At 35.6% G+C, this 25,780-nt stretch overlaps 1 protein-coding gene across 1 annotated transcript; it reads right to left on the bottom strand.

The window, feature by feature from the left end:
* Window positions 1–4,503: 4,503 nt before the first annotated feature.
* LOC125662323 (perlucin-like protein) lies at window positions 4,504–14,308 on the bottom strand. Its single transcript, XM_048894506.2, has 6 exons — window positions 14,188–14,308; window positions 12,947–13,038; window positions 9,103–9,193; window positions 5,668–5,796; window positions 5,323–5,416; window positions 4,504–4,611 (listed from the first exon to the last, which is right to left on the bottom strand). Exons 1-6 carry the CDS (start codon window positions 14,234–14,236, stop codon window positions 4,581–4,583), a joined length of 486 nt encoding a protein of 161 aa, XP_048750463.2. The 5' UTR covers window positions 14,237–14,308; the 3' UTR covers window positions 4,504–4,580.
* Between the last annotated feature and the right edge of the window lie 11,472 nt (window positions 14,309–25,780).

Below are 25,780 nucleotides of genomic sequence, written 5' to 3'. Positions count from 1 at the left end.
AATGGCTGACTTCCTTTTAAAACATGGATGAAAATGTAAATATCAGCAATATTTGTCTATTCATTTAAAAAATCATTGCCTAGCCGAGTAGCTTAGTAGTTTAGAACGTCGACTGCTGAACTGTAGATCGCGGGTTCGAGTCCAGCAGGGGTTTTTAAATTTTCCCAGATTGCTTTCAGCTAAAACTGCATTTTTTGACTAAATAAAGTAGATTTGAAAGTTTTCAATTTCAGAATATTGTTGTACATATCCTTCACTTTTCACCCATATCAAATGTCTCTGGAGTAGCATACCTCCTTAACGTCCCTCTTGAGAATTTTTCACTCAAATGGAGTCGTCACCAATATCAGTGAAGGACTGCAAAATTTAGGCCTATGCCCGGCGCTTACGGCCTTTGAGCAGGGGAGATTTTTATCGTGCCATACCTGCTGTGATATGGGGTCTCGGTTTTGCAGTCTCATCCGAATGACCGCCCAATTTAGTCGCAGTAGTCGCCATGTATAATGCGGTAACTTGTATAAGAACTATCAAGGCGGTTTAGCTCAAAGATAATTCATAGCCCTGTATTACATCACTGAGGTACATTAATTAGTGTGAATACGACAGTCTGAATTACCGTATTCCTTATTGTGAGATACTGCGGGACATATTATTTCATCGTATTGTTTCACACTTCAAAATATTAACTTTCTTGTTGCAGGTTGTACTGAAGGTTGGGCCCTCTACAATGGACATTGTTACTTGTACAACGAAACATTCGTAGACTGGGATGAGGCAGCGGTAAGTGATATGAAAGATTGACTATCATTTCATATTTTTTAAGTAAAAGAAAATGTACGCTGGTTATCTTTTATATTGGTTCATTTAACCAAAAATCACAAAGTTTGCACTTTCTTCATATCTTATACACTAGATGAAACACCACGTACTTATACTCCAACTGCCCTTTCAAAAGATGAAATTCTTCAAAACCATGCTTCCGTTTTAAACACATTTAATATCACAGTCCATGGGTCGAATGAATTTTGTAAATAGAACATATATTCTTAAAAACATCTATATTATTTACCAAAAATGTACGGAAAAAAATCAGCATTGTGGTCAATAATTAAATTTGTTTTATCTATAACTCCCCCTTTCTTTAGTTCCATCTTTGTAATGACAACACTTGATGATTTGTGCCCGATCTACGTGTCTTTATACATAGAATTGATGCATTGTATATTTACCCATCCAGACGTTCATGATTGCAGCATTCCAGTCCGTATTGTATTGCTTATTGCAAAGAACCACACAGTAATGTTACTTGGCTGGACTTTCTCCATGCTATTTTTAAGGTGGCTCACTACACCATAAAGAGTTTATCAAATCAGCACAAAATGATTTAATCATGAAATATATGATATGCAATTAGTACTCGTGTCAAACAAGTAAACAATATGCAATTTTGGAGAGAGAGAGAGAGAGAGAGAGAGAGAGAGAGAGAGAGAGAGAGAGAGAGAGAGAGAGAGAGAGAGAGAGATGAGATGATTTTTAAAGCTACGCTGACGAATCTGCGGTTCAGTACCCGATAGCTTCCATGATATACATGTAAAAGTAAACCGATCGTTACAAATAATTTCACAAAATTTTGGAATCGCTATCTTGTGACTTATTGTCATAAAATGTATGAATCTTGTTGTAGTGAGCTACCTTAAGACTTCTACATGTTGTCATGGAGATTACAATTTTGTTAGAGGACTTCATACTCTACATAAACATGTTTTTCCTTAAAGAAATTCAGGTTTAAAGAGGAAGGTTTTGTTTTCGAAAATTGGTCAATTTTGATAGTTTTTGCTCTAATGTCCCGGAGGTACAGGAGCCCTGTTAATATTGTTTATTGATATTTTTGTACCCAATATGATAAAGTTGGATACATGTATAAAAACCCTTGGATTGACTGTATTCAATTTTTTTTAAACATTTGTGGACTTTCAAATATTTGGAATCAGCAAGGTTATTGCGTAAATGTTAAATGGTTATCTACAACAGTTAATCTGATTTTGAAAGATCAATTTATTCAGAAATGGTCTTCTGATGTTGTCTTGATGACTCTTCTAAGGGTCAGGTTTATAAAATTTTCAAACATTGTTTTTGTATAGAGAAATATGTACTTACCTTGCCTCTAAAATTCAGAAAATTATTTAGGTAATTTCGCACTTCAAATCATCGTTTATCCATAGAGACAGGAAGATGGTATGGTATTCCCCAGAATGAAAGACTATGTACATTTTGTAATAAGGAGAAATAGGAGATTAATTCCATTTTATTTTACAATTAAGGAAAAAAAATTTTTGTATGAAAGACCAAATATTTTGAAGTTTTCTAATCTGTTGTCAAATCAAGATATGAAAATATGAAGAAATCTCTGTGTTTTTATTTCCCATATTTTTGAGATTGTCTGTTGTTCATCTGCTACCTCTTAAACGTATTACTGCATGTATTGTGTTTATTTATAGATACAGTAAAATATATGTATCTCGAATATGGTTTGTGTCGAATACCCCGCTAGAGTCGAAGTCGACCCTATATAAATGATTTTAAAAAACTACTGATATCTCGAACACGGTAATCTCGAATACTCCGCTTATGTCGAAGTATTTTCAAGGTCCCATGCCCTAAATTCACCTGGCTTATCTCGAAGTGCAGTCAATTTTCCGGTCTACTTACCGTACCTGGCGTCGTTAAAACACACATATCCGCCCGCGGCTATATCAATTATAATTAATGACCGCTAATCCACGCTCGCCTTTTCCGAGTAGTCACGGGTGGCCATAATTGTTTCAACAGCTCAGGTGATTAGTGAAGCCTTCCAACATTACCGATTAAGTCCACCACCAATTATGAACCGACACGCCCGATTCCAGGGATGGTGTTTTGATTGATACACGCTATATCATTAACATGTGGGTTAGATAAACGCACAAAATTGTCGAAGTGCGCTTGAATGTAATGCTCATAATAACGATAATGCATTTAATAATACACGCCTCATCATTAAAACTAGAATAGAGAAAACATGAAAATCTTCAAAGTGAACAGAAATTAAACACTTTGGATCACAACTGCATATAAATAGAGACCCGTGAAATGTTCATCATTCGACAGTATGTCTCAAGACAGTAACGATAAGCTGTTAATCCCTGGCATTAAAAGAAAGTTAAAATCTCATACCATAGAAACTAAGATTCAAGCTATTGCAGATGTAGAGAAAGGAATTGACAGTAAGGCGGTCATTGCTAAAAAATACGAAATCCCTCCAAAAACATTATCAACATGGATAAAAAATGCTGAAAAAATAAAAGATGCTTACGATCAGAGTAGCTTTGGTCCTCAAAGAAAAAAGATGAGAACAGCGACTTCCAAAGATACTGATCTTTTCACTGATCTGAGAATGTTAAACAGCGCCTGGGACAAAGTAACAGCGACGACTATCAAAAACTGTTTCCAGCATGCAAATGTTTCAGAAATTGACTCAGAAACTACAGACGAAGAAGACCCTGAAGATGCACTTCGCCTACGAGTTCCCTTCGAGGATTATGTAATGGTTGATGAAGATCTCAACATAGCGGAATCAACAACAGAGAGGGACATCGTAGAGGCTATTAAAGAAGCCAGAAATGAAGAGAAAGAAGAAAGTGAAGACGAGGAAGGAGAAATTGAGCTACCAAGGAAAAAGCCCACCATAACAGAGGCCAGACACGCTGTTAAGGTTTTACAACACTGGATTGAAATGTCCGATTATACGGAAGAACTTATTCCGGGAATTCAGAGAATTGATCGCCGCATTACTAGAGAAGAATTTCGGTCAACAAACCTCCATTACGCTGTTCTTCGGGGACTTAGATGCTGTCAGAAAAGTTCATTGAATGAAACATTGTAGAACATTCAAACGTTGTCTGAATGGAAGAATTTTCCGTATCTTTGTAGTATTGTATAAAATAGCATGCGTATTAGTTGTACTTAATAAGATATTGTATTTAATAAACATAAAAAGTTCTTTTTAAAAATCCGTCTTTTTTGTTTCTTACGTGATAGGTTCTCTCACTACAGCGCAATAGCTACATCCTAGTCGGGCCTGGGCATCAGTTTATAAAGTAAGCATACATCTTAATTTTGAAACACATTGTGAATGGGATGTTTATAAATATGGAGAGAGAAAAAACCCACTGAAATATTTGCCTTTGAAATTCCACAATATCAATCAACTTGCATTATAAAAAAAAAAAAAAAAGGCAACGGGGTTGTTGTTTATAATGCATATCCCATACTATGCATCAAATATCCCCCTTCAAAAAAAAATTCAAGATCGATTTTGGATATCTCGAACCCACGGATATCTCGATGTTTTAGTATTATTTGGGGTGGTATTGTTTTCAGGTAGATATAACATTGAGAGACAGTTTGCATTTCTTGCTTTATCAAACATATTATGCATCTCAGCTATTAAAGACAACAAACAAATGCATTTCTGATTAGTTTACTGAGAACAGTAGTAACGTTATATCTGGTACATAATTCCTCCATTTGTGTTGCTGTGACTAGCCTATTATCGACTGACCATCATCCAACCTTTAAAGGAAAGCAAATATTAAGTATTTCAGCACTGTTGTATAATGGTTATATAAACTGAGCGATTAGAATACAATGGCAATAAATACAACATAAGATACACAGCCATAAAATGTTTCGTAGACGTTAGAAATTCTCAAATATAAGGAATTAAAAAAAAACGAATTGTTGACACATACATGTTGAAACTAAAAAAAAACTGTCATATACACTTAAATAATCAGATTTAATTGGAGCGCAAACTAAATTTTTAACTTGAACATTTTAGTTAATTGATACATCGTTGCCGCAAACATATAAACGATTTTGGCATATATTGTATATTCTATATCGATCTCCATTTTAAAGGTTGTTTCTAGTTTTCAGTTTAATTTAACTTTTCAAACATTCAGCATTTTCCCCGATAACGCTGTCCTTCCACATATTAAAAGCGTACAAGGGCGCTGACGGCCCTCCATAGCAGAGAGGCATTTATTCTTTATTCAATTTCTCATAAATATTAGCTGTACACAATTCCGACATTGAACCAAAATATAATTTCCTGCTTTTATCTATTTCGTGCCAACACGAACTTCTCGGCAAAACTATTCTCACGATATATATTGCAAATATAGTCGGAAACATATGTCGTCAAATATTTCACGAAAACAAAGAATTCTGAAAACTCGGAACTCTTCATTAAATTAACATGTTACATAATATATGACTCACGGTTTTTCGCAAATGTAGGCGTGTAGTTCCGGGCAGTAGTCGTCACACCACTGATAATTCAGGTCCTTCCGCATCGCCAAACAGTGCTGTTTACCTGTTACATGTACACGTGCATGTAGCACAAACGTTTGGTTTCAGCCAAGGATATTGAATTTCTAACTTTCCACATGGCCATTGAAAATCGTTTACAGATTAAAATTGCAAATAAACAAGGGTGCTAATTACTTTGAAGGTGATTATCCCCTAATCGTTATTTGTTTCATATACATACATAACATTTACATCGACTTAGAAGAAAAAAACCAGTAAGAGATCGGGTTCGGAAAACCTGAAGGGTAGTATCACCTGGATGATCGGGCTCGGTGGCGTGCCAGTCGGTGTAACCATCATTAATAGCTTGTTCAGTTGAAATCCAGTACCAAACAGAATCAGACTGAAACTGATCCGTTCCTCCAAGCCAAAACATAAAGCTAGCTGTTAAAAGAAGGATGGATTTACTACCATATACGACAGTCATTCAACTGTCTAACCATAATAATAATAACGATTGGTTTTATATAGCGCCTTTTCCAGCGTATGCTGATCAAAGCGCTTTACAATAATCAATGTACATTATTACCCCGATAGACCTTATATCAATCTAGAACTTTCTCAGCCTCCTAGGAAGCATACAGTGCAAGCTGCCATTACAAGCGCTAGATCACTAACATTCTAACAATATCTTTCACTGTTTATAGCCAGGTACCCCTTTTACACTTGGGTGGAGTGAGGAAATTCATGTAAAGTGCCTTTCCAAAGGACACAACGTCAGCCCTGCCTTTCGGTCGAGACAGTCATGTAGGGCATTATCATTTCCCTTAGCAATGCCAATTTTCTTTGTATCCATGAGCTTATTGATAACAGTGTCGATATTCCAATAGGGGTTTTTCGAGTTCTTCCATGTCCGTGTTTATTCTGCATTTAGTCACTATTACGTCATACTTTTTTAAGGCATGGTAATTTCCGGTTTATCGTGGGTAATGTGAATACACTACCTCTTATACAAGTGTATACTAGCCTATTAAACTGGACGTTGATTCTATGCAAGTATAATCGAACGGAAGAAAATTTTGTTACAGATAAGTCTTGCTTGTTCTTTTTACTGTAAAAGTAACATACAAAGTCTATGCAACAGTAAGCTTGCGTTTGGGATGAATTTGCAAATTCTTTCCAAAAATGTAGGTGTAGATACATAAAAAAAAAATTAATCTCAAGCTCTTGAAATTCAATCGCCGATCGGTAAAGAAAAATGACTGAATTTTCGGAAATCATCCATGAAAATGTGAAACAATGAAGACATACCAGTTATTGAAAGTTAAATATTACGTCATTATTTATCTTTACAAATATTGGGCACCATTCGAATGAACGGCGATTTCTGCATTGCAAATCCGCTCATGGATATATCGGTACTTCTTAGGTATGCAGAATCAAGGAGATGGGGGGGGGGGGGGGGGGGGGATGGACCCCATTTTAACAACCGTCATTTTCAATTATCTATAGATAAGATTAAATATTCATTTCGTGACACAACCACCAAGACCCCCCCCCCCCCCCGACTTTTTATGACGGCAGAAGTGAATAGTACGAATGCAATATATGACGTGAATTCATGTATTCTCCCCACGATTCAAGTTATGGGAGTTTGGGGGAAATTTTCTTAATATATATGATACGCTACCACCACCACCACCCCCGGCGTTGGCACAATAAAGAACCCTCACTGCTACGGCCTTGAGCGCTAAGCATAGGTCTAAATCTGCGGCACTTCACCTAAAGCTGGTGGCGTCGCAATATGAGTGAAAAATTCTCGAAAAGTCGTAAAAACAATCATTCAATCACCCTCCCCCTCTCCTGAATTTTAAAAGTTGTTAAAAATATATATTGAGGTATAAAAAGTCGTATGTCACTACTTAACCTTCATCAACGCATTTTGAATTTGAAAGATTTTGAGCATCAGTTAAACTAACATGTTAGGTGTTGTTTGCTTTGATGTATTTACTTATTCTTGTCAAACAATTTTGACAAAATATTGTGAAGACACTGTATCTTCTCTGGCTACCCTCCGCCCTCCCTGAAAAACGATGTCACGTGCCTGTTTCCACTCTTACGTAAATCCATATTGCTTCCCTCTGCCACACACCAATGGCACTGCTTCTTAAATTCGGTATCAAAACCAGTGAGTAAAACAAATGAACGAAATCGTCTGATTGTTAGCTAAACCAGAAGAAAGCATGCCTTAAAAATCGCCAAATCACGAGACTTTGCATTGTAGATGCTGAAGCACAAAATGCCCACGGAACGGAACTCGAAAATCCCCTACTGCTTTTAAAGGGATTTACTCACGTTTTTATATTGTTTTAATTTTTCATGTTTCACATTATAAATATAACTTATCTAACCAAAAGGACCTCCTCAATTAATGCAAGGATAAGAGCAATATTCAGCTCTACCTACATGTATATATGTGTTATATAACCAAGACTCCAGTCTTCCTTAAGTTTACAAACAAATCTTTGACCTGCCAATTTTAAACAGACAAATGTAACTTTTAAATGGAACATTTAACACAAAGAATACTTGAAATGTGATATACATGTATATGATAGACTTATATCGATAAATGTACCTGGAAAGAGACCACCGACCTTCCGCAAGTAAACTGAGAAAGTTTCCCTGTTTACTTGCGGAAGGTCGGTGGTCTCCTCCCAGGTACATCGTATCTGAGTTCTCTCTTCCACCAATAAAACTGGGCGCCACTAATTAACTGAAAAATTGTTGAATGTGGGGGAAAATATAAATAAATCTATCGATCAATTAATGTTTCGATAACCACACCATTTAGATAAAAAAAAAATTGTAAACAATAACATACCTAATTCTTTGTTTATGTAACAGATATAAATATATCTATGGTGAGCTTTCATCATAGCGTGTATTACATTTTAAACGCATTAGACCGTAGATTTTGATTATTAAAATTGAAAAACAAAATTGGGGGGGGGGGGGGGGGGTCGTGAATTAGTTCCTTTCATAACGTAACATAATTACAAATATCAGACTGCAGCGTACTGATTTGGTTGATTAAGGTTCCGGTCCCGTAGATTTGGATGATAAAAAAAGTTATTCCGGTTATAATGATTTGGTTATTTTCCATTAAAACATAAATTTTTAAGATAATCCAGTGTGACATTTGGAGTAAACTTAAATTACTAGATTCCAAGTTAACCTATGCAACTTTAATATTCAGAAACTTAAACTGAACCAACCCAACCTAGCTAAACAAACACTTAGAGACTTGAACTATCGCGCTTAAGACGATAGATATTGTTGTGAACAAGTTTTACCAAGTGGAGCTATCTGTCTCAAGGTGACTTACGTCATCCCAAGACAAGATTGATTGATTGATGTTTTCCGTCACACTCAGATTGATTGATGTTTTCCGCCACACTCAAAAAATGTTCAGCTATCTAGTGGCGCCCACTTTTTATTGGTGGAAGAGAGAACCCAGATCCAATGCACCTGGGAAGAGACCACTGACCTTCCGCAAGTAAACTGGGAAACTTTCTCACCTACCGGCGCCAGCGGGATTCGAACCCGCGCCGACAGAGGTGAAAGGTCGTGTGATTTTGAGCGCGATGCTCTAACTACTCAACCACGGAGGCCCCTCCCAAGACAAGAAAAGTTACCAAAATCAGTCAGCTTTAAGGTAAATCAACCATAGCAAAACGTGATACGGACCAAACTCATGGTGTAGCCGATTCTGTATGAATGTTTCTTCTTCGTGGGACTCGATGGCAACCAAACTAGCGCCGACACTGGCACAGGCTTCCTTCAAAATAAATATTTACTTGTTATAATAACTCTGAAAACTCATTATGTGGTCAAGAATCTATTGCTTGTGCAACACACATACTAAATTGCATTATTTTACTGTGTTAATTTTCGTTTTAGCATCTATCTATTTATCTATATCCTAGATGGTTAAGTGGTCTGGCGCGCTAGTTACATGCTGCTAGGAGATTTGGTTCCGCAGGTCGTGAGTTCAACCTCGGGTAATTTTCTGTGATTTATATTAAATATTTCTTCACTTATGAAATTTTCTGTCTTCGTTGCAAGCGTGGCTACAGACGACAGACTACTGTCCGTAGTGTCGTCATAGGCGACTAAATGGGGCGGTCCTTCGGATGGGACCGCTAAAATAAAAGTCTCGTGTCACAGCAGGTGCAGCACGATAAAGATCCCTCCAGGCTCCAGGGCCACAAATGCCGAGGATATAGGCCAAAAGTTTGCAGCCCTTCACCTGCAGTGGTGACGTATCCACATGAGTGAAAGATTCTCCAGCGGGACGTTAAACAATATTCAATCACTCAATCCAGTCTGCAGCATTGGAGAAAGTCGGTAAAAATTTGGAGTGAAGAAATTTGAACACTACACGGGATTAGAGGTTGTATATGCATGGTGGGGGTCAGGGCATGGCAACTGAGTTCCGGTTGGTGTTGGTAAACGTTCATGTCAAAAGCAACTTTTAGATTACTTCCAATGTATCCTGGGGACTTGGAGCTAAAAGGATTAAAATTTATAAATCAATATTTATAGACACGTGTTTACCCATGGGATGTTCGATTTCCGGTTCAATTTTTGAAAACTCTTCAACGTTTCTTCAGTGAGTGGTTAAAAACAAAATAGGGTTTAGGTACGGTAGAACACTATTTGTACGATTTTATTTTTGCGGGTAAGAGAGGGTCAGGGGGTGTTCTGCTATTGGAGGTATCATTTGAGGAAATCTGCATAGATTTTGGGTTCCATTAACAGTAGACAAACTCAGGGTTCAGTAACCTGTTTATTGTTTCTGGGATCCGACATAGACATTGGGCACAAGACTATCAAGATTCCTAGAGACAATGTGCAGTAGTTGAATAGGGTTAGCTATGCTAGTACATGTAGGTTGATCAAAAGTTAAGTTGAAGCAACATACATGTACAAAACAGGGCTAATTTGGGGATCTGACAAATGCAGCTATTATCTGGTCTTCACCACTCAACAAAATGTTCACTTCAATGCTTACATGTACCTCTCACTTAAATGACTATGCTGAATCTACAGCTAGTCTATGAAGTGGTTATTGGGTACGAGGAGTCAATGATGCAACCGATAGATTCATTGTTTCAAAAGCCCTGAAAGGTAAAAGTCGTAAGTTTAGGTTACAGGTTTGAGAAAAATCTAGCCAAGTTGAATAGGAGTGATAAGTGCTGTGTATTCCAGTCTCTATAAGGCAAATTTATATGCAGCATCTTATACTTTGGTCTTTTTAAGGGTTGGTTGATTGTTTTTCTCGAGAATTTTTCACTCATTGCCGGTGTAGGGCTGCAAAATTTAGGCCTATGCTCGGCGTCACCATTGCCGGTGAAGGGTTACAAAATTTGGTATATGCTCGGCGCTTACAGCCTTTGAACGGGGAGGGATTTTTATCGTATCGCACCTTTTGTGATAGGGCCTTATTGTTTGCGGTCTCATTCAGTCGCCTTTATGACAAGCAAAGGATACTAAGGACCTACGGGAGTTTTTAAGGGTTGGATAATTTGCTCTATCTAAAGACAACCGCCCACACACCATTCTGGGACTGGGAGTAGATGTTGTGAGCATATATATTAAACAAATGATTGTGTTTCTGAGTGTTAAAAAAATGTCAGTTGGAGAAGGTGGTCACAAGCGTCAGAAAATAGGATTGACACGCAGACCTGTAAATTAAAATTAAAAACTTGAAGTAATCTTAGTAAATTTGCATGTAAGGCCACACTGTGTTAAAGAGGCTTTGGGTATTGATTGGTTGATAATGGTTTTACGCCGTTTAGGCAACATTTCAGTCATTTTACGGCGGTTAACTAATTGAAATGAGTTTAGTTGTGAGTGTTTGAGTTTCCCTGACGGCCCCCAGTGAGCCTACTCTCTTTCGAAAATCAGGGAAATTTTAATGATCTTTTTGCGTGCCAAGGGGGTTGTGATCCTTGACACGGGACACCGTTTAACGTCCCATCAGACGGACATAGCTTTAATTAAGAATATAGTTTGGTTATTGTGTTGCTGTGGACATGATCAAACGAGTAGATGAAGCTCAGAAGCCTATATTTACCGTGGTGAAATATGATCAAATGACTTCGGTTTAGGCACCCAGAAGTTCTCCGTTTGCTTTCTCTGGGTATCTGATCAATTTGGATCATTATCAATAACTATGGTCACGCTTGTAATCGCGTAGGATATCAGCGGATGTATGTTACGCATCTAGTGTGCGTTGTTTGTAACTTCCCCAATTATCACCCGTCGTCATTTTGAATCAATATTGGGGGATAGCTAGAAAGGTTTTAATGGTGTTTGATAGTATTATTTTTGGAATGAATTGTAAGGAGACAGATTAGTGGAAAACTTTATCTAGATGTAAATATTGAATATATTTAAAAGGTAAATTCAGTTGCTGAAGGAGACATTCAGATTCTAAAGAATTGTCCACGGTCTGTTGAGAATTCGCGAAACTTCTATTTCCATGAATAAAACGAAAATTTCCTCCGCGAGTTAATTTCCTGCTACAGGTACATACAGTATTGTATTACTGTATCTTGATTAAATTTTGGTTGTTTATTACAAGTGCATTATCAAATACGAAGAAAAATAAAACCCCATTCAAACCAATGTAAATTTAAGGAAATATTCCACACAACAAAATATCAGACACCCCGATGGTTGTTCAAGATAATTACTTAGGGTACACCATAATTTTAATGTACGGTATTTTCTAGTATCATTAAGGATGATATCACTTAGCTAAACAAAATGCAATTATGTGAACAACTGAAAGTTAATTTCAAAAGTGATAATTGTACAGTGTCAACAGTTGTTTACCAATTCTGTCTACATGTACATATATATAATGTGATGAACTCATTGCGCTCCCCAGGTGGCATCTGGCAATACACCCAATTAGAATCAAATGGAGAAATAATATTAAAACTGTTTTGTAACATGGCAATTACTTCTTGGAATTTCCAAATCTATCAAAATGAGAACGAGTATTAACAAAGTTTTGTAACACGGTAATTACCTTTCGGAATTTCCAAATCTTGAGGTGCGTTCCTTATTGTTAACATCTGTTCTAGAGAGAAAGATTTCAAAATATTTTCCCTAAAATATGCATGCAAAACTTTTCCCCTATTGTTGCCCCACACTACTCCGTTGTGTTTAGAAGAACGTGCACCCTAATTATTGACATCTGTACTGTATGATTTTTTTATTGATTGATTTCATATTGTTTTACTCCCTCTCGAGATTTTTTCACTCATATGGAGACATCACTTGCCGGTGAAGGGCTGCAAAAGTTAAGGTCTATGCTCGGCGCTTACGACCTTTCATCAGGGAGTGATCTTTATTGTGCCACACCTGCTGTAACACATGGCCTCGGTGTTTGCGGTCTCATCCGAACGACCGCCCCATTTAGTCGCTTCTTACGACAAACAAGGGGTACTGGGCACCTATTCTAACCCGGATCCCCACGAGACAATCTTTTCGATGATCTGTAAACAAGACATAATACCGATGAATCGTTCCAGTTCAGCGTGTCCGTGGAAAACAAGAGACAGGAGTTTCCATGGTGATACCAACCTAGGGGGCATCTTGATAAAGACTCTGAAAATAGGAAATAGTACATGTATATTGTGTCTTTCGTGTAAAATATATGTCACTAATCCTTTCATTACTGGTTGCGTATTCGCTCGAATCGCAACCGCTAGTCCCTGGTTCGATTCGTGACCCCTACACTGGGTCAAACCTAAGACGTTTAACAGATTTAGAGCCTGTTGCTTCACCAAGCGCTCGTCATTGAACGCTGAAATCACGGGTATTTCAGATATGATTTTAAAAAGTCCCGTGTCACGACAGGCGTTGGTGAGTCAAATGGTGCGGCACTTCACCAATAGTCGGTGACGGCTCTTTAGGAGTGAAATATTTCGAACCGGTTTTAAAATCCCATACAAACTAAGGGGCGAGACTTTCGGATGAGACCGCAAAAACCGAGGTCCCATGTCACAGCAGGTGTGGCACGGTAAAGATCCCTCCCTGCTCAAAGGCCATAAGCGCCGAGCAAAGGCCTGAATTTTGCAGCCCTTCACCGGCAGTGGTGACGTCTCCATATGAGTGAAATATTCTCGAGAATATGCAATCAATCGAACGATCGATGTCGGATGACAATTTTTAAATCAAATAGTTGGGGGAGGGGGTTAAAAATTCTTTCAACCGACATCGATTACACTTAAGTGTAAAAAGAAAAATGACACGTGACTGTTAAAACCACAACACAACATTACATTTTGATGAACAATTAATAGTTTCAATGTACACTTTAATTTGTGAAAAAACAGTAGAAAAGTAAACATATTTTTACTCCTTTGTTTTGACTTGTTAATCTTATAGTTTCAACATTTATTAGTTTCAAAGGGGGGGGGGGGTGTCTTGGTGAAAACTATGTGAATTTGTTTTTGTTTTTTTATTAGACATTGAATGTTTGGTCTCGCCCCTAGAGAAGCATTCGTTGATAATTATTACAAAAATGCGTCGCTGTAGAGGAGAACCGTAAACACCCACACTTCGTGCTGTTTCCGTAGTTTGAGCATTGTGAAAAATAATGTTTGCGAAATCCCTTGATATTCATCGTATGCCATCAAGTTCACACGCCCCCTTTATCATGGTATAATAGAACTTGTATGTTCCTCTCACCGAGTGAAAATTAGCGAGAATGCATGAATACCTTACTTATTAGAATAAGAATGTTGTACTCACCATGTACACCCAAAATAATCACAAATACCAACAGATACAGGCCTCCCATGTTCAAATATATGTAAATATTCCCTAAAGGTGACCTTAATGATAAGAATTATCAGACAGATCGGAACTGTGTAACATTTTGAGTTGTTTCAGTGGCATTATGTATATGTACTGTCTTCTCTAAGTATAATCTCCACAAATACTGATTCTATGTTCAAACTTTCCTGTGGGGATCCGGGTTCCAATAGGGCGGTCTTTCGGATGAGACTGCAAAAACCGAAGTCCCGTGTGTGGCACGATAAAGATCCCGCCCTGCTTAATGACCATAAACGCCGAGCATAGGCCTAAATTTTGGGGCCCTTCACCGGCAACAGTGACGTCTCCATATGAGTGATAGATTCTCGAGGGGAATGTTAAACAATCAATATGCCCGAACTTTTACATTCTGCGTTGGTGTTAAAAACGTTATATGATATAAAGAGAAGTCTTTTCCCCAGGAAACGCACTACTTTAGAAAACCCACTTAAAAAGGTATCTGCATATCCGTAATCAATATGTTACATAATGTAGAAATAGCCACATATCAGTTGTTGGTCGTTATTCTTGTACTAACCGCAATGTTACGATAAGAGGTATTCGCTAACTCACTTTCCTCCTCAAATTTAGTGACCTCACGCAGATATCAATAATGGTGTTTAAGGGCAGCGAATCTTAGATGAAAGTAATAACTTACCAAAAGTCATATATGTATTGTTAATTTTGAAAATGCATGAGGGTATGTACTGCGACACTTTACGCCTGTAAACTTTTCATGAGGAATTAACGCGATGATCCCGTGGGAATCCGAGTTAGAATAGGTCCTCAGTACCCCTTGTCGTAAGAGGCGACTAAATGGGGCGGTCCTTCGGATGAGACCGCACAAACCGAGGTCCCGTGTCACAGCAGGTGTGGCACGATAAAGATCCCTTCCTGCTCAAAGGCCGTAAGCGCCGAGCATATGCCTACATTTTGCAACCTTCACCGGCAATGGTGACGTCTCCATATGAGTAAAAGATTCTCGAGAGGGACGTTAACGAGGCATATTAGCGTAAAGCATCATAATTTATACCCTTATGTATTTTAAAAATGAAATTTAGTTTTCTATTTACATTCTACTTTCATTTCTGTTGAAATTCCCAACCGTTAGAATAGGCGTGCTATCTAATTTATCAAAATTCATACGCTAATTTGTGAAGATATCAAAGGCAGAAATCAACCTTCAGAGATGGTAATTTTCCTATCTTGATTAATAAAAGAATTCTCAATGATGAATACGTGAATTGTTTTCCTTCCGAACGACCGTTATCAGTACATGTATATTGAAAAGCAAATGCCGCTAAAAATTGCAGGGGCGGATCCAAAGAAATACATGTACATGTGTATACAACACATTTTAATTGATGACAGGTAAAGATAACGAACAGTGATCAATCTCATAAATCCCATATAAGCATTACAAAATAGATCGTTGAGCAAACACGGATCCAATTGTATCATTCAAATAGTATTAGCTGCATACTTAGATCTCCGAATTTTTATTCTGACTTTTGCGGGAGAGGTTTACAATTCCATAGCATCTTCGTAATGGTGCTAAATATCTTTTATGAATAACCTGTACTAAGCTCCGTGTATTTGTCTCCAATGTTGTTTACACGAAAAAGAGTACCAACTGTGTACTTGGGCATGTTGAATAAAGGTGTTTTTCATTAAATATCATGTACAACATGCAGAATTCTCCATCTGCTCCGCCATGCTTGTTATCGCGCGCCATGCTTGTTATCGCGAGATCTACTCCATCTGCTCCGCCATGCTTGTTATCGCGAGATCTACTGAAAAACCTAAACATTGACAATCAGCGTGAAAATTTAGTTACTCGAGCCATTCCGACAAAGAAAGGAAAACTATATGGTGACAGAAAAAATTACACTCTACTATTCTTTTCCTAATTGATATGAAATTTTAATTTTTTTCAATACCGACGAAATCGCTTTCTCCTCCGTACTCGTCCATTGATGTAAACACTACCTTATATGGCATTTGCAAATGACTTGACATTCGGAGTTGATTGAAACTTTAGTATCTTAAATATGGCACACAAACATGAATCGAGAAATTGGAATATATTGAAATTGTGGAAAACGGTAGAATAAAGCCTCACAAATCGTAAGTTTCCGGTTGTACATCACTATTGATATAGACTAAGAAACTGAATATCATTTAATTTTCGTAAAGAAAATCAGCAAATATTTAGATTGATCGAAAATGTTGCAGGAGTGAATCACTCCTGCATTTACGGATATCCTAAGGAATTGTAACACCCCCACCCAACCCCTACAAAAATATCGGAGTGGGCTACATTACCGCAACTAAAATAATCTATGCTCAGACATGTGAAAATATATTTAAATTAGGCTGTTTGCTCTCGTGTATGCACTTCCTGTAGCTGTGAGAAATTCCCAGGGTTAGTATTCATGTTTCACTTCCTGTAGCTGTGAGGAATTCCCAGTGTTAGTATTCATGTTTCACTTCCTGTAGCTGTGAGAAACTCCCAGTGTTAGACTGTTAGTATTCATGTTTCGCAGCGTCTTGTCTGATTATTAACGTATCCAATGCTTTTTTAATTATTTAATTATTGCACTGTGTTTATGTTGCATGTACGAGGATATACATACATGAATTCTTTAAAACGTCACTTGATTTCTCTGAAATCAAAATTCTGGAAATCTTCAATGTTACTGTGCTAAAGGATGTCTAACGCTTGACTCGATATTAATCACCCGTCTATTTCGTCCAGAAACAAGATACAGTCATTTTATTTCGTGGGGTATCATTTTTCATGAGAAATAACTTTCGCCAATCATTATTTATTGCTTAAGTCTTCTATACCTGTACAAATGTGCGAGTTTACTCGAAAGATCTGAATTTTCTATACCTGTACAAATGTGCGAGTTTACTCGCAAGATCTGAATTTTCGTAAATCTTGCAAAATACTCGTAAATAATGTTATTGCGACTAAAATGTAATTTACAGTAATCCATGCAGATACACGCTGAATTGGAAGAAAAACACGTGATCAAGTGTCACGAAAAGTCTGAGACTTCAGTTTCCATTATACAAAACAGTTAGATTGACAACAAAATAGTTATATGATTGTCAACTCGGATTTGTATGAAACATATTACGTGATGGTAACTCCGATTTGCATGAAACACATCACGTACTGACAACTCCGATTTGCATGAAACACATCACGTGATGGCATCTCGGATTTGTATGAAACACATTACGTGATGGCAACTCCGATTTGCATGAAACACATCACATACTGACAACTCGAATTTGCATGAAACACATCACGTAAAGTTCTTGCGCCCCCTTGTATTAACACAATGCATGATGTGGTTCATGCAGGTCCTCGTGTCATCCCATAGTTATCATATAAAGATAGCTGTGTTTCAATGGTAATTCATCACTAAAATGCAGGCGTCTTTATGTCCTACCCAAAACCCACGAAATCAAAAATCATGTCCAGGCTGCCCCTGAAAATAAACTTGTAAGATTATCATCGCTACGGTTCCTTTACCTTTTCTTAATGCATTCCTATTTTTCTACGTTAAGGAAGTTTGGTTCTCTTGTAGCAAGTGTTGTATTCTTACCTGTTGCGGCAAATACAATGTAGCTCTCAACAATAATACAAGAGGTCCATGGGGCTAGAATCGCTCTTCTGATACATTGTAGAACAGGCAAAAATTCTCACTAACCAAGATTCATCAATTAACAAGGTTTTAAAGACCTATCACATGATAGTGTATGAAGGGGATATCATACAGTACAGTATTAGATTAGGCAATCAAAATAATTACAAAAGGAAGTTACTTAAGCTACGTGCATATCTGGGTAGTACATATTTCTCCTCTACATGGATTTTGTCAAGGGACATAGAGCCGTTTGGGGTGCTACATACCGAATTTACTATGCATACAATTAGAACAAGGGGATCGCATTGTATTTTGTCCGATTTTTAATGCAATTACATTTACTATATACAGAGGATTGATCATCATTTTTTGAAAGGAGGGGAACATCAATGCTTATAGATTTGATAAGTATCCTTACCAACTTCGAAACAAGCATAAATTGAACAGAGAAGATTTATCTATCTTATACAAAATAGCTGTAAATTCAGGGATTACATCGTTGTGACATACTGTTTGTTTCATACACTATGAGGCCTTGAGATACATTAACTGACAAAGTTTAATGATCCTAGGCTTAACAATTCATAAGGTAGCATCTAAAACAATTTGACTAACTGAAAAAATATATAAGAAGGGGGTCATCCTGACCTACTTTTGGATCATATTATCCTGAGGTCCTGAGATGCATCTACTAAAAGGTTTGATGATCCTTGGGTTTTTAATTTGACAGTTGTATAGATTTGCCCAAAAAAAAGCAAAAGTAGGTCAAAGTTACCTACCTTTTAGCTGACACACTCTGAGAAGCCAAGATGCATCAACTTAATAAGTTTGATGGATCTAAGCCACTTAGTATCTGAAATATCTAAATATAGCCATGAAATTCAAACAGCATATCACAGTGACCTACGTCTTAATTGACACACTCCGAGGACTTAAGATACATCAACTGAAACAATTCATGATTCTAGGCCTCTTGGCATTTGGTTTAGATATAGCTTTGAAGTTAAAAAAAATAGATCAAGGTGACCTAATTTATAGTCTGCACACTCCGAGGACTCAAGATGCTTCAACTGACAAAGTTTGATGATGTTAAGTCAAATAGTACCTGAAAATATAAATGTAACTGTCCAAACGTAGGTCACGGTGACCTACTTTTCGTCGACACACTGAAGACTCAAGATGCATCAACTGACAAGTCAAATAGTAATCAAATATAGCCGTCAAATTCCAAAAGAAGGCCACAGTGACCTACTTTTTGGTCGACACACTCCAAAGACTCAAGATGCATCAACTGACAAAGTTTTATAATTGAAGGCAAATAGTATCTGAAATATTCAGATATAAACGTTAAATTCCAAAAGTAGGTCACAGTGACCTACTTTTTGGTCGACACACTCTGAAGACTCAAGACCCATAAACTGACAAAGATTGATGATTGCAAGTCAAATAGTTATCTGAAATATTCTAATATAACCGTCAAAATCCAAAAATAGGTCACGGTGACCTATATTTTAGTCAACACACTCTGAAGACTAAACATGCATCAACTGACAAAGTTTGATGATCCTTGCTTTTCAGGGTCCAAAATATGCATCTAAAATTGAAAATGTAAAATTTGAATGTCTGCAAAATTCAAAAAGTAGGTCACTGTGACCTACTTTTTTTAAAATATAAATATGTTTCGAGACCTCTAGAAGCATCAACTTACAAGGTTTGATGATTCTAAACCTCTCGGTATCTGAAATAACATCCAAAAATGTATTCAAAAATGATTAGCCATAAAATTTAGAAAGTAGGTCATGGTGACATACTTTTCACATGACGCAGTTCATGGTTCCATCAACTGACAACTTTTGATGATCATAGGCTTAAAAGTGTCCAAGATATGCATCAAAATCCATTTAATAATTATTACCTGCGAAATTCAAATAGCAGGTCACCATGACCTGCTTTTAAGACAACATGGTATTAGGTCCTAAGATGCATCAACAGACAAGATTCGATGATCCTAGTCCTTATACTAAGCAAAATATCAAAGTTTTAACAAAACAAAATTTAAGGTCAACTTTGAAGTGACCTTGAGACCACATCCTTTGCCCCAGGATGATGCCTTGAACATTTTTTTTTTTATCTACAACCTATCCTCATCCTTAAATTTGGTGATAATTTGTCCAGTGGTTCTTGAGAAGAAGATTTTTAGCAACCACTACTTTTGTTTGCATTTTCCTTATTATCTCTCCTTGTTAAAGGGTCACAACCCTAGTTTTACTACAAATGAAAGTCCTTGGGCCAAGGTTACACTGTGACAAATTTGACAAAAATTGGCCAAGGAGTTCTTGAGATATAACCCTTTTTCCAAAAAGTTGACGCACACCGCACGCCAGACATATGGCCATATGATTAGCTATTTGAGCCTTCGGCTCAGAAGAGCTAATAAAAAAAAAACCAACCAAAGCGCAGTACACTAGATGTATTGAATTACAACAAATGAGGACATTCTATTAACAGATCCAAGTACACATATATTAATTATACATTGCTATTTATTTAATCATGGTATCAAGAAAAAACATCATGACATATTGAAGACTTCTTATGCGAAGACACAATGCAATTAACGTGTTATGACTCTGATTAGCACAGTGTTTACTTACACATGTATATCTACATTAATTTATGCATTCTACAACATCAAAATGAAGTAATCTCCCCTTTCCTGTAACAGGTCGTCTATCGTACAAAGAACTTGTATCTATTGATTTGAGGTATAGATACAAGTGCATGTACATGTATATACAAGAAAATATCTGCATGTGTGATGATCGCGTTTGACAGGACATGGATATATTTGCATCTATAGCCTTCGGATGAGACCCCCCAAAACGGATTTACCTTGTCGCGACAGACTTTGGTACGATAAATAACTATTTGCTGCGGCTCTAAGTGCTAAGCATAGATTAAATTGTGTATCACTTTATCAATATCAGTGAAAAATTATCGATGGATCGTATGCCAATAAACTTAATACAGAAGTAGTCGCTAACTTGCTATGTTGATTTCGTAGGAACAGAAGCACAAATACATATGTACATATGTGCAAACTGCGAGAATCTGACGATTAAATCCAAATTACATTGAAAATATGCAAGGAATTGAAAAATCAAAAGATAATATTAACGTAATTCTATGTATGCGTAGATAGAATTGGATCTTCTGATCACAATATGAATCGCTATAATCCCAGACGATTGCTTTTAAATTGTCATGTATCATATATTTACAAGTATAAAAAAAAAAGTCTCAGTTTTCGAAGTAAAATCTAAAAACATGTAGCTAAATTGAAATTTTCAGTAAATAAAAAATTAGAGGAAAGACGGAAGCTTTTTAAAACATCCATCTACGTTTGGCGTTTATTATTATTATACATAGAGCATGTGTCTGTAGATGTGTCTATCTAGACTTCATTTATAGTCAACCGCGTTCAAATTAATAGTGCAGCATCTTTTATGAACTCCTGTAGAGTAGGATACAAGTCTATATTTTACAGTCCTACGTTAAAGGTGTATTCTACTGATAAAAAGGTCGCGAGGAAGACTCCTCGTTCTCACAAATTTTATGTGGACACGAATCTTCATTTTAAAATATTTAACATTTCGGGGAAGATTTTAAAAATTCATTATCTACATTCATATTTCTGAGTCGTATCCATTCAATTTGTTTACATGGCATACATACACATGTATTTATGTTGTACAATTATACCATATACATTATAAAGAATACATAACGTTATAGCTGTTTTATAAAGAATACATAACGTTATAGCTGTTTTATAAAGAATACATAACGTTATAGCTGTTTTATACATAACGTTATAGCTGTTTTATAAATAACGTTATAGCTGTTTTATAAAGAATACATAACGTTATAGCTGTTTTATAAATAATACATAACGTTATAGCTGTTTTATAAATAATACATAACGTTATAGCTGTTTTATAAATAATACATAACGTTATAGCTGTTTTATAAATAACGTTATAGCTGTTTTATAAATAATACATAACGTTATAGCTGTTTTATAAATAATACATAATGTTATAGCTGTTTTATAAATAATACATAATGTTATAGCTGTTTTATACATAACGTTATAGCTGTTTTATAAATAATACATAACGTTATAGCTGTTTTATAAATAATACATAATGTTATAGCTGTTTTATAAATAATACATAACGTTATAGCTGTTTTATAAATAATACATAATGTTATAGCTGTTTTATAAATAATATATAACGTTATAGCTGTTTTATAAATAATACATAATGTTATAGCTGTTTTATAAATAATACATAATGTTATAGCTGTTTTATAAATAATACATAATGTTATAGCTGTTTTATAAATAATACATAATGTTATAGCTGTTTTATACATAACGTTATAGCTGTTTTATAAACAAGATATGTTTGTAAAACACATATGCCCCCCATGGTGCAAAATTGAAAAGGGTTATAAACACACACATCATTTAATTGAGAGTAGTATCATCAATTCAAAATATTGAGCAGACAATATCTTCCTATGTCAAGAGTGGATTGACCATGTGACCTAAAAATCAATAGGAGTCATCAACTCCTGAAGATGTACCAGTGTACCAAGTTTGATGTCTGTCAACTAAAGGGTTCTCAAGATATTGAACGGACAGTATATTCCTATGTCCAATTTGACCCTTGACTTTTGACCATGTGACCTTAAAATAATTAGTAGTCATCTTCTCCTGAAGATGTACCAGTGTACCAAGTTTGATGTCTGTCAAGCAAAGGGTTCTTAAGATATTGAGCGGATAGTATATTCCTATGTACAGTTTAACCCTTGACCTTTGACCACACGACCTCAAAATCAATAGGTGTCATCTTCTCCTGAAGATGTACCAGTGTACCAAGTTTAATGTCTGTCAAGCAAAGGGTTCTCAAGATATGGAGCAGACAGTATATTCCAATGTCCAGATTAATCCTTGACCTTTGACCATGTGATCTGAAAATCAATAGGGGTCGTCTTCTCCTGAAGACGTACCAGTGTACCACGTTTGATGTCTGTCAAGCAAAGGGTTCTCAAGATATTGAACGGACAGTATATTCCTATGTCCAGTTTGACCCTTGACCTTTAAACATGTGACCTCAAAATAAATAGGGGTAATTTTCTCAAGAAGATGTACCAGTGTACCAAGTTTGATGTCTGTCAAACGAAGGGTTCTCAAGATATTGAACGGACAGTATATTCCTGTCTAGTGTGACCCTTGACCTTTGACCTCAAAATCAATAGGGGTCATCTACTCCTTAGGATGTACCAGTGTGCCAAGTTTGATGTCTTTCAAGCAAAGGGTTCTCAAGATATTGAGCGGACATTATATTCCTATGTCCAGAGTAGATTGACCCTTGACCTTTTGACCTGAAAAACAATAGGGATCCTCTTCTACTCATAACTAACCCACATATGAAATATCATTATCATCAAGTGAATGGTTCTCAAGATATTGAGCGAACAACACATGGTCTACAGACCGACCGACAGGTGCAAAACAATATGCCCCCTCTTTTTCAAAGGGGGGCATAATAATACATAACGTTATAGCTGTTTTATAAAGAATACATAACGTTATAGCTGTTTTATAAATAATACATAATGTTATAGCTGTTTTATACATAATACATAACGTTATAGCTGTTTTATAAATAATACATAACGTTATAGCTGTTTTATAAAGAATACATAACGTTATAGCTGTTGTATAAATAACGTTATAGCTGTTTTATAAAGAATACATAACGTTATAGCTGTTTTATAAATAATACATAACGTTATAGCTGTTTTATAAATAATACATAACGTTATAGCTGTTTTATAAATAACGTTATAGCTGTTTTATAAAGAATACATAACGTTATAGCTGTTTTATAAAGAATACATAACGTTATAGCTGTTTTATAAAGAATACATAACGTTATAGCTGTTTTATAAAGAATACATAACGTTATAGCTGTTTTATAAATAATACATAATGTTATAGCTGTTTTATACATAATACATAACGTTATAGCTGTTTTATAAATAATACATAACGTTATAGCTGTTTTATAAATAATACATAATGTTATAGCTGTTTTATAAATAATACATAATGTTATAGCTGTTTTATACATAACGTTATAGCTGTTTTATAAATAATACATAACGTTATAGCTGTTTTATAAATAATACATAATGTTATAGCTGTTTTATAAATAATACATAATGTTATAGCTGTTTTATAAATAATACATAATGTTATAGCTGTTTTATACATAACGTTATAGCTGTTTTATAAATAATACATAATGTTATAGCTGTTTTATAAATAATACATAACGTTATAGCTGTTTTATACATAACGTTATAGCTGTTTTATACATAACGTTATAGCTGTTTTATAAATAATACATAACGTTATAGCTGTTTTATAAATAATACATAACGTTATAGCTGTTTTATAAAGAATACATAACGTTATAGCTGTTTTATAAAGAATACATAACGTTATAGCTGTTTTATAAATAATACATAATGTTATAGCTGTTTTATACATAATACATAACGTTATAGCTGTTTTATAAATAATACATAACGTTATAGCTGTTTTATAAATAATACATAATGTTATAGCTGTTTTATAAATAATACATAATGTTATAGCTGTTTTATACATAACGTTATAGCTGTTTTATAAATAATACATAACGTTATAGCTGTTTTATACATAACGTTATAGCTGTTTTATAAATAATACATAATGTTATAGCTGTTTTATAAATAATACATAACGTTATAGCTGTTTTATAAATAATACATAATGTTATAGCTGTTTTATAAATAATACATAATGTTATAGCTGTTTTATAAATAATACATAATGTTATAGCTGTTTTATACATAACGTTATAGCTGTTTTATAAATAATACATAATGTTATAGCTGTTTTATAAAGAATACATAACGTTATAGCTGTTTTATAAATAATACATAACGTTATAGCTGTTTTATACATAACGTTATAGCTGTTTTATACATAACGTTATAGCTGTTTTATAAATAATACATAACGTTATAGCTGTTTTATAAATAATACATAACGTTATAGCTGTTTTCGAGAAACAATAGTTAATAAACATAATACCGTACGTGATTACCAGGAATTTAATTTTGCCGTTGGTATTTTAAAAGTATATGGAAATGTATCTTTCTCAGATATAAACAAACGTAATTTGTTTTGTGGAAAGTATACTATCGTGGTTACTGCACCCGTATGTAAGCCTGACCGAGATCCATGAAGTCAAAGTGACCACTATACTGTACATCCCAAACCACAAACAACAACAAACATAAAAACATATATATTGACGTGTGTTAAATCCAACAACAACGAGAAATCAGAAGTCCCGGATGTATAAGGGATATCAATTAGCACCTTGTAACAACACATTCCGTGCCTAATCAATTACAATTTCAAAATATTTACATGTAGAAATTGTCTGATACTAATTGAGAAGGACAAACAAAAAAGAACGATCAGGTCTTTTCGAATAGAACTGTACAACAATTGATGATTTTTACTTATTATATCATTAGTATTACGTCATACTGAAATATTCCTTGTTCCGGTACATGTTTGAATAATCACACTTTGGAAGATGTCGTGCCGTTCGATAACCTCGTAACCACGGGAGAGACACGCGAACGATTGCGACGGCAACGGATTTTCAAAACCAGAGAGAGCTCCTGTCTAAATCGACTTCCGCTGAGACAGTACAGGAAGAAGTTCATGGACG

The sequence above is a fragment of the Ostrea edulis genome, chromosome 8 (genome assembly GCF_947568905.1).
Source record: "Ostrea edulis chromosome 8, xbOstEdul1.1, whole genome shotgun sequence".
In the NCBI taxonomy this organism is placed as follows: Eukaryota; Metazoa; Mollusca; class Bivalvia; order Ostreida; family Ostreidae; genus Ostrea; species Ostrea edulis.
This window is presented reverse-complemented; position numbering and strand designations above follow the sequence as displayed.